The 10632-nt window shown below is 37.3% G+C and overlaps 1 protein-coding gene across 1 annotated transcript; it reads left to right on the top strand.

Moving 5' to 3' along the window:
• The first annotated feature begins 6769 nt into the window (after positions 1–6769).
• On the top strand, positions 6770–8346 carry LOC143230133 (toll-like receptor 6). The gene has a single exon (XM_076463199.1). It carries the CDS (start codon positions 6770–6772, stop codon positions 7826–7828), a length of 1059 nt encoding a protein of 352 aa, XP_076319314.1. The 3' UTR covers positions 7829–8346.
• Positions 8347–10632: the final 2286 nt, after the last annotated feature.

The raw sequence follows: 10632 nt of genomic DNA on the forward strand, positions 1-10632 counted from the left end.
CTATAACTTTGTTCAATCTGTTGTAGTGCATTTATTACCTCCAAAGAAGGTGGACGGTGATTATGTAAGTGTTTATCAACAAAATGTCTCGAAAACGGCTGAATGGTTTTTTTTTTTAAAAAGCTGTTATATATTTGGAGTGTGATCCAGCTCAGAAGTGATTGGCTTTTTGATGGTAAAGCTCACAGCAAGGTCACGAAGATCCAAAAAATCTATATCTGTTTATATGGGGACCAATTTTTGCTCAATTATTCAGTGAGAAATGTTCGGTTTTTGATTAAACTTGATAGGTATATGAAGAATGTTATTCATCATTGTTCTGACGAAAATGGTCCGTGTTCGTTAATAACGACAGATACACAGACACACTTTAGTGTTTTATGAGAACCGTGGCGGAGGTATACTCTCTAACGAGTGAACCCTAGTTTAATTCTGTATTTTTTACTTATTTATACGGAATACTACGCGTTGTAATTTAGTTCGGCTTAATTTGTTCGTGCTGTACAAAAACTATAGTTGGTCAGAAGTCACCTATAATATTCTCAGTTTGTCCTAATGTCCCTTATAACAGCGACAACAAGAGGATTGGTCCTATAGTAAATTACCGACCATTGCCTGCATTTTCCCTGCCTTTGACTAAGTCTTCACACAAAATAAAAAGATTGGGCAAAGGGTTGTAAACAATCCCAATATTTAATACAAAAACAAGTAAAGTTTCACTTATAAAGCAGTCCCGCAGTCGGCTGAAGAGAGAGTTGTTTGATTGTTTATCGAATTTCGTGCAGAGGTACTTGGAGTTAGCTGTGCTTGCCGAATTTAAGTGATAACTTAGAAGGAAGCAGCTAGTCAACACTATCCACTGCCAGTTCTTGATGTACTCTCCTACCAACGATAAGTGAGATTGACCGTCACTTTATAACGCCTCCACGGTTGAAAGGGCGAACATGTTTGGCGAGGGAATCAGAAACCTCGATGATTACGAATCCAGTGTCCTAACCATCAGCCTAGGCTATGCTATTGTTAGCAAGTAATATTAAATTCTTAGACCAGAGTTTTCCAATGTGTGGGGCGCAAATGATCTCTTGAGGGGACGCAAGCGATAGGGTTAAGTCAATTGTGCAATAATGCAAAATTAAGCTCGCTTCAAGCTATACTTCACACACGTAATACAAAAAATAAGATTGTACAATACGTAAAAAAAACACCTAAAGCCCAGAAAAATAGCAAAAATAAACAATGAAAGACAAAAGCAAAAGCCTTAGTGACTGTTCAAGCAATTGTTACTCTACTCAGTTCCTCTCCCATAATATATTAACAGTTGTATTGAAGATAATAAATAGTGGTTAAACAAACTCTGTATTAAACTATTTTGCTGCAACTAAGTATAACAAATGAGCGACTTAATGTTTACCCATTCACTTCACTATTATAGAAACTATTTCAAATAGCAATATTATTTTATGTGAAATATTTCATTCAAGTACCAAACATATCATACAACTAAAATTCATAAATCTTTGTGATTTTAAAGAATAGCCTATTTAATATAAATAGACTTTATTCATTCTTTAATCAAAACGTCTGTAGTATTCCTTAAGAGGTCACTACTGAAGCCACTTGCAGATGGACATTATTTTTGTTTCTGTCTGTGGATCAATAATACCACAGAGATATTTCACTACAACTCATTGTGACGTACTCAGTCTAAGGCCGATCAGTCGAGCCAACTTCAGAACAACTGAGCTGGCTAAATAATTACACATACAAGCCAGACACAAAAGTTGAACAAAACATTTGAAATACAGGGTATGTTCACACTATACTGAAATACTTTACTGAAATGTAGATAAATTCAGAACAGTAGAGGTTTCTCCCATCTATTATTTTATATTTATCAATCGAATTCATTTTATATTTACCTTTACAGAATGTACTTTAAAACATGAACTAGACTAAAGACATGACACTTTTAAATGCGTATATTTGTTGACATATGAGTAATATTATTTCACTGTAACATTTAAACCCATTAGGTATATTTGTTGACATATGAGTAATATTATTTCATTGTAACATTTAAACCCATTAGGTAATCAGTAGCATGAATGAACTTGGTTTATAAATGATAGAGTGCATTTCTTGTATTTCGACAGTACTTTACAACAAAAACATTTAACACTCGCTACTCATTAGGGTTATCTCAATATGTGGTTACATTATCAGTCTTTAGATTTAATGATGGTCTAAAACTTAAAACTATTATTTTAACAAAATAATTAGTATAACATTGTTACACATGTAACTTTTTATAACACATATTTCCCATCATTTGAACGAGAAAAATATTATATTTAGTAACTTATTTCATACACTTTCACAGTTATCTGTACTGAAAATACAAGGAGTCATTGTGTCGTTTACAAGTGTGTTGACGTCTTGAACGAAACACTATTTCTGTCAATAGATAACATTACACCATTTATTTAGGTATTTAAACTTAGGCGTTACATTTCAAGCTAAACCAACGAGCTCTGTTACTGGGCGAAACGTCTCGTCGGCGACGCACTCTCTAGACAATTTTCTTTGTCATGCTCCTCTGGTTCCATGTTGTGGAACTATGGTGTCATCAGTTCTCCCTATTGCCCGAAGTCGACATATATGTCGCTCTCTGGTGGTGGTCCATGCAACAAACGAAATAACTACTGACACTTATGATGAGCACGGCACAAATAACCCATTGTGTAGCTTTTTTCTTAAAAAAAGCAGTTATATATTCCTACCTCCAGGTGGAATAGGACAGAGTGAAATGTTTATAATGTAGTAAATAGTTTTGGTAGTTACTTACAATATAATATAATAAATCACTTTTAACTCAAAGTTTTAAGCCCATGAAATTGCAATGCTAAATTCCGAGGTACGATTCCTCTGGATGATACAGGAGGTAACCCAGTATTGCTATGCTCTAAAAACAGATTTAAAACCGAACTTTTTATTTTTCTTGGCAGCTAACAGAAACACATAAATATTGTTCTGCTTATAACGCAAGTATTTGTTTGTTTTGGAATTTCGCGCAAAGCTACTCGAGGACTATCTGTGCTAGCCGTCCCTCATTTTGCAGTGTAAGACCAGAGGGAAGTCATCACCACCCACCGCCAACTCTTGGGCTACTCTTTTACCAACGAATAGTGGGATTGACCGTCACATTATAACGCCCCCACGGCTGAAAGGGCGAGCATGTTTGGCGCGACTGGGATGCGAACCCAGGACCCTCGGATTACGAGTCGCACGCCTTAACACGCTTGGCCATGCCGGGCCAATAACGCAAGTAAATAAACCAGAGAAAAAATGGAGTATTTTAATTTCTGAAAAGCAGCATTCTAAAACACGAAGTATTAAATTGGACTGGTTTGGTGGCATACGTTTTGTATGCAGTTCTTGAGATTTATTATACAACTCTGTTTCATATTGTCCCCCGGGTTTACAACGCTAAAATCAGGGGTTCGATCTCTCTCTGTGGACTCAGCAGATAGCCCGATGAGGCTTTGCTATAAGTTTGTTTTGTTTGTTTTTTTAATTTCGCGCGAAGCTACTCGAGGGCTATCTGCGCTAGGCGTCCATAATTTAGCAGTGTAAGACTAGAGGGAAGGCAGCTAGTCGTCACCACCCACTGCCAACGCTTGGGATACTTTTTTACCAACGAATAGTGGGATTAACCGTCACGTTATAGAGCCCCCACGGCTGAAAGGGCGAGCATGTTTGGTGCGACGGGAATCGAACTCGCGACCCCTTTGCTATAAGAAAGTACTCACGCACCCGTTTCATATTCATACCACAAATTAAATTACGTTCCAAGAATAATGTACAGTAACGACAGAAAGTGTTCGTACCCGTTCGTCCCGAGTGGTTTTTTGTTCATAACTTTAAAAGTATCACGATTAGGCTAATAGAAGTAGGATATATTATAAATATTATACTAACACACATCTACATAAGTTTTTATGTAAATTAAACGACAAATAAACTGTTTATAAATAAATAACCAAAAATAGGAGGAGCAGAAAGTGTTCGTACAGTTCAGAACGTGTGAAAAAACTGATATTCCCGGAAAATTTTGTTTAGTTTGGCGAATAAACTACATTATACCATTCCAGAACTAGACACTGGTTTTATAATTATTGGAATTTAGTCAGAAAAAAAAATGTACTTCTGGCAATTTAGCGCCGTCTCCGTCATTATCTGCTTGGTCATCATGGCGAACAGGAAACAACTGTCCAGTGATTTAAAAAAGCCGAATTATTGTAAAATACAAGTCTCGTGTGTGTCTCTTTCCAGTATTGCTACACAACTTAATGTGCCTAAATCTACTGTTCAAAGCATAATTGCCAAGTTTAAGCTTACAGGATCAACTACTAACCTCCTCGTTCCGGACGCCCCACCAAAATTCCAGAGAGAACGAAGAGGAAGGTTTTCAGAGAAGCTAGTAAGAACCCTCGTTTAACACGTAATGACATACAGAAACTGGTAAGGGGAAACTAGGGTTGAAGTAAACACCTCTACAGTTACGAACATGTTACGCTCTTCTGGATTCAAAGCATGCCGTCCTCGTAGAACTCCATATTTAAAGCCTGTTCATTCAGAAGCATGACTGAGGTATGCAAGAAGGCATGTAGATAAATAAATCTTTACCTATTGGAAGAGTATTCTTTGGTCAGACGAGACTAAAATGGAGCTTTTCGGCCACAATGATGTTCACTATATTTTCCGTAAGAAGGGGGAACGAAATCTTCCAAAGAACACCGTCCCTACAGTTAAACACGGAGGTGGCTCGATCATGCTATGGGGTTCCTTCAGCTCTTCTGGTGTAGGCAGCCTTCACCGCGTCAACGGAATCATGAAAAAAGAAGAGTACGTTGATATATTAGGCACTTGTATCAAGAATAATGCTCGGAACTTGCGGCTTGGGCGTCGTTGGATCTTCCAGTACGACAATGACCCTAAGCACACATCGAAATATGTGCAAGAGGAATCATATAAGTGTTCTGGAGTGGCCATCGCAGTCACCCAATCTCAACCTAATTGAAAACGTTTGAAGACCAGGGTTCATCAGCGTCATCCGAAAAACTTGCAAGAGTTGGAGGTCTTCTGTTAAGAGGAATGGAAGAAAATACCAGTCGAGTACTGTCAAATGATCATGGAAGGCTATGGGGAGAGATTGCGCAAAGTAATTCACCTGAAAGGCTACACAACTGACCATTAAAGTAGATGCACGAACACTTTCTGCTCCTCCTGTGCTTGGTTATTTATTTATAAACAGTTTATTTGTCATTCAGTTTATATAAAAATCTATGTAGATGTGTGTTAATATAATATTTATAATATACTATATTTTCATTTTCCTAATCATGATACTTTTTAAGTTATGAGGAAAAAACTACTCACGACGCAGAGGTACGAACACTTTCTGTCGTAACTGTAATTAAGCTCATTTGTTTAATTATATTTCATTTCCATTTTAGGAATGGATAGTACTACTTCTTCTCAGCTTGAAGACAGTTGTGGGAATAAGAAACGACTGTGAAGTCGCTGAAAAAAAACGTTGGTTGGAACTTCAAGGCTGTAATCAAACAATTGACCGGAAGAACCGTCTAATTGCTGAGTGTTCGTATTTTTGTATTTCAAAACCTGGTATAAAGTATATTCCTGCAGATGGACAAGTTGTTAAAGTTTCTGTTGAACTTGGCTCTAAACCACTGAGTAACTTTACTGATACAAATACGTGCCTCACACTCAACAGACTTATTGTGACAAAACAGGTAACAAATTTTAAAATCGATCTAAGTAACAAGACAACTTTGGCTTACCATCCAAAAGTGAGGGAGGCGCTATTTTATGTTAAAGAAATTTTCGTTGATATCGTATTTCATGAACATAATATATTTGGTGTTGCGACGTGTGATGACCCTAAGGAAAGTGAAATGAAAAATGTAACTTCATGCAAATGGCGAATTAGTGCGTTTCAATCGCTTTTAACTTCCGAGAGTGGTTGGGATGTTCTCGAACAACAAACAACGAACCAGGTCCCTCAAGCTTTGCTTTTCTTGAAACTCTACTGGGTGCTGTCACAGGCGACGATTGATACAATCTCACTTACGTTAGCCAAAGTTGTCCGCAACTTTCCAAGAGAAGCAGCAATGCTTGCGAGAGGGTTAGATGTTCGAAATATCTTTTTCCCAGGAAGCAATTTTCACAGTCTAAAAGATGGAGACATTCCTATGTTACCAAATCTAACACAACTGAGTTTTGCAAATAACCAGCTCGAATCTATAGATATGAATGTATTTCAGCCTCTTCCTGCTTTGCAGATCTTAGATCTCAGTGGTAATAAACTTAACAAAGTGCCAGTAGCTATATTTAAGCACTCTAAACTTGAAACTTTAGATTTGAGTAACAGTCGACCTGAACACCGATTCGTAGTCCCGGGAGAGGCTGAAACGTTAGAAGAAAATATATCAAACTTGAGAGTTCTGAACTTGAGTAACACTCCTGTAATGATACTTCCTGACAATTCCTTTCACGTTTTCCCTAAACTAACTCAGCTGTTCCTCAGAAACTGTTCTATATTTCAAATCAGTGAGCTAGCTTTTTAAACCTACCCGAATTAGAAATACTGGACTTGACGAGAAATGACATAGTGTCTATATACAACAGTATATTCGCTGTATTGCCCAAACTTCGAATCCTAAACCTGCAAAGAAACGTCATTAGCCTCATGGATTCAACTATAGAACTTAGTCCTCTTCAAAACCTTCAGGTCCTTAACCTCTCCTTTAACAACATAACATTTATAAATCATGCGAATTTTGCCAACGTTTCCACCGTTTCATTAGATCTCAGAGGAAACAAACTGGAGCCATGGACAACCCCCATTTTCAGTGCTATAGCTCACTTAAGTGACCTACACCTAGAAAGCTCTTCGCTAACAGTTCTAAACAGAGTTATGTTAAAAGACCTGGAACAAATCGAGAATGTTAGTGTAGAAAACAACCCATGGGACTGTCTATCGTGTGACCTAGTCTACCTACAACAGTGGCTTCAAAATCAACAAAGTAAGCGAAGTGATTTTTCAAGCTATAAATGTCACTACCCAAAGTCTCTAAGGAATACGGAAGTTCTCGAGGCGCAATACAACGTAGAAGCTTGCGTTATTTTACCATTTAATGTTGTTCTTTATGTTGTGACACCGCTAACATGTGTAACTGCTTTCCTAATCACGCTAGTAAGTGTTTGCTACTGGTACAGGTGGTACATTCGATACTTCCTGTTCCTTTGCCGAATTAAAGTCACTAAGTTTCGCGAGAAAAAACTCTCCGATAGTTACCTTTACGATGCTTTTATATCTTACTGTGACAGCGATCTCGCTTGGGTTGCTCAAAAGCTTGTCCCCATGTTGGAAAATCCAGAAGGCGGTCTTCGTCTGTGTCTTCACGATCGAAACTTTTTAGCAGGTTTATCAATCGAACAAAATATTATCGAGAGTATTGACAAGAGTAGAAAAACCGTTTTCATTCTGTCACCGAGTTTTTTAAAAAGCCAGTGGTGTATGTATGAAATACAAATAGCCCAGCATCGGTTGCTAGAAAACAATCGTAATTCTCTGGTGTTGGTCAAGATGAAGAACCTCCCTCAAAAGGACACTACCAAAGAGCTTCAGTACCTATTACGAACACGAACCTACCTTGAATGGCCTGAGAACTCGAAAGCTCAATCTTTATTCTGGTTGAGACTAAGAAACGCCCTGACTTCTCCGTGTAGAAATACTACTGTATAGAATATATTATATATGTATATAAACTGAAGCACCTGTCCTTTATGCGGATTACGGACTTCAAAAAATGTTGGAGCGAATGCTATAAGTCACACAAAAATCTTAACTTTCACACAATTTATTTATAACATATTATTAAAGTCTCCATTATTATATCACCAAACGTTTTGTACAAGGTTTAAGAACTCAACAAGTATATATTTAAAACACGGTATACATTGTGCGATGGTCAGGGTGACTTTGTATCAAGAAGTAACGAACAAAGTAGTGAAAGTAGGGGATGCTTTTGCGTTATCCGCTTTCAACACCCAGCTCTCAATATCCTTCCAGAATATTTCATGTCATTGGCCGCAGGAGTGTCTTACAACCCAAAGTTGAAAGGTCACGGGTCAAAGTAGGAAGTGAGTATATTTCAGAAACAGCTTTTCATATCAGCCTTATGATGGTTTTAGCTAAGTTTCTGTATTATTGCAGTAGTTGAGGCCAATATTTCACTGCATACGTCCATAGAAAATACTCGCACACTCGCTAAGATATATAACATACACGTGTGCTCTCGCCCCACACTTTGTCTATGTCGTATTCAAGAAAAGTTAATATTATTTGCATGAAAGGATATGGCGCCATGTGTGAACGTAGTTAACGTTAACTTTGTCAATGATAATAAATGCTCAATAATAGCAATGATGGGGTATGGAGCGTGATTATGAACTCACATTAAATGTCCCTCGTTTCAAACTATCATCCCATAAAGTTTGGTTGAGATCAGATCACTAACCTGAGAGGCGTTATATAACGGACAAACAGACAGACGTATATACGTTTCTCCTATTCTTCTTCGAACTTCGTCATCGTTGCATGAATTAAAATAACAATTTTATTTATTTATTTAATTTTAAAGAGAAATAACGTATTTGCTGACGCCCAGTGTTAAATAACTAACTATATTGGAAAATGCGTTGTAAACACACAAATACAAAAGGGACATGATCAGGTGGTTAGGGCGGTTCTCTTTTAACGTGTTATTATTACACCTGTTCCATCAAACATGTTCGCCCTTTTAACCATAAAGGTGTTATAATGTTTCAGTCAATCCCATTATTCGTTGGCAAAAGAGTAGTCCAAGATTTGGCGGTGAGTGGCAATGACTAGGTGCCTCCCCTCTAGTCTCTCACTGCTAAATTAGCAGTAGATAGCCTTAGTGTGGTTATGCACGAAATTCAAAACAAATGAATATATATTTGTTAGGAATTTCCATAAATTTTGTTACTTTCGAGATCAGTGTCAGATTTTTAACCTGGGATAACTTGTTTCTTTGTTGTTTATTTATGATGTGATATTTATTAATCAACTCTGTTTCACATTGTCCCCGGGTTTACAACGCTAAAATCAGGGTTCGATCTCCCTCGGTGGACTCAGCAGATAGCCCGATGTAGCCTTGCTATAAGTTTGTTTTGTTTGTTTTATTAAATTTCGCGCAAAGCTACTCGAGGGCTATCTGCGCTAGCCGTCCCTAATTTAGCAGTGTAAGACTAGAGGGAAGGCAGCTAGTCATCACCACCCAACGCCAACTCTTGGGCTACTCTTTTACCAACGAATAGTGGGATTGACCGTCACATAATAATGTACCCACAGCTGAAAGGGCGACCAGGATTCGAACCCCCGACCCTCGGATTACGAGTCGAACGCCTAAACACGATTGGCCATGCCGGGCTCTGGGATAACTTAAGCCTTGTACTTATGGATTATTGAAAAAGAAAAAAGTGAACAAAAACCTTTTTGTTGTAAAATATACTTTAAAAACATACATACAAGTTGAAAAATGACCAAAATATGCAATAGACGTTTAACCAAATACAAGCACAATGTCCTTAAGATTCTAAACTAGTTAATATAAACTGTGAATAAGCACAATTATTGTTTAAAGTTTTCCAAAAAAAATACTTTTTTTTTTCTAAAGTGAAGTATATAGGGTCGACCACACTCTTCGTTGTGGGGTTTTCTTTTCCTTGACAAAATAATTAATTTCAGGAATAAGTTGTATCAACTCCTGAAAGTGGTTTAATGATAAGAATGAAGACTAATTAACGGTAAAAGAAAACAAGAGATTTTGAATACCTGCAGTGACCACAGCACAGATTTTGCTTAACTACAACCACATGAACTCCTACTACAAGTAAGTAAACCACTATAGATGAAAGGATTAGTGTGTGTGGTAAAAATGTATTCGAACTTGTGACACACAGATTAAGTAAGGGTCAAGCGTCCTAACCACCATTGCATGCCAGGCCTTTTGTGTGTGTGTGTTTAAACCGCAAGAAAGTGAAATCTTTATTTAAGCGTAGCTAGTCTGTAAAGTTACCGCTGTCCCCGACACGGAATACAAAAATTAGTAATGGTAAAAAACTATAACGATCGAATTACATCACTTATAATGGTTACCACGCTTCGCTTAAATTAAACCAAATATCTCACGACGTTTATTCAACTCAGAGAGTTTGGATTACTTGACTTGCTTGTTTTTTGTTAAACTACCCGGTGAAGTTTTAGTGCCCACCACAGGTATCAAAACCAGTGGATAGCTTTGTAAATATTTAAACTTACAGCTGAGCTACTGTAGGTGAGGGCGCTTTGGTTTGTCTTAAATCCATATTCTAAATTAATAATGCCGAATAATCTTTATAATCAAATAGTATATTAGAAATTATAAAAAATAAAAAATATATATTTGTTTGTAATTAAGCATGTAGCTACACAATGGCCAAAGTACAAAGTGTGTGTTGGTTTATCGCTGTTGAACAAAAGGC

The sequence above is a fragment of the Tachypleus tridentatus genome, chromosome 10, assembly GCF_004210375.1.
Source record: "Tachypleus tridentatus isolate NWPU-2018 chromosome 10, ASM421037v1, whole genome shotgun sequence".
Lineage (NCBI taxonomy): Eukaryota > Metazoa > Arthropoda > Merostomata > Xiphosura > Limulidae > Tachypleus > Tachypleus tridentatus.

What these genes read in the sequence shown, in the direction of transcription:
- LOC143230133 (XM_076463199.1), top strand. Translation starts at nt 6,770, where the DNA reads ATGGATTCAACTATAGAACTTAGTCCTCTTCAAAACCTTCAGGTCCTT.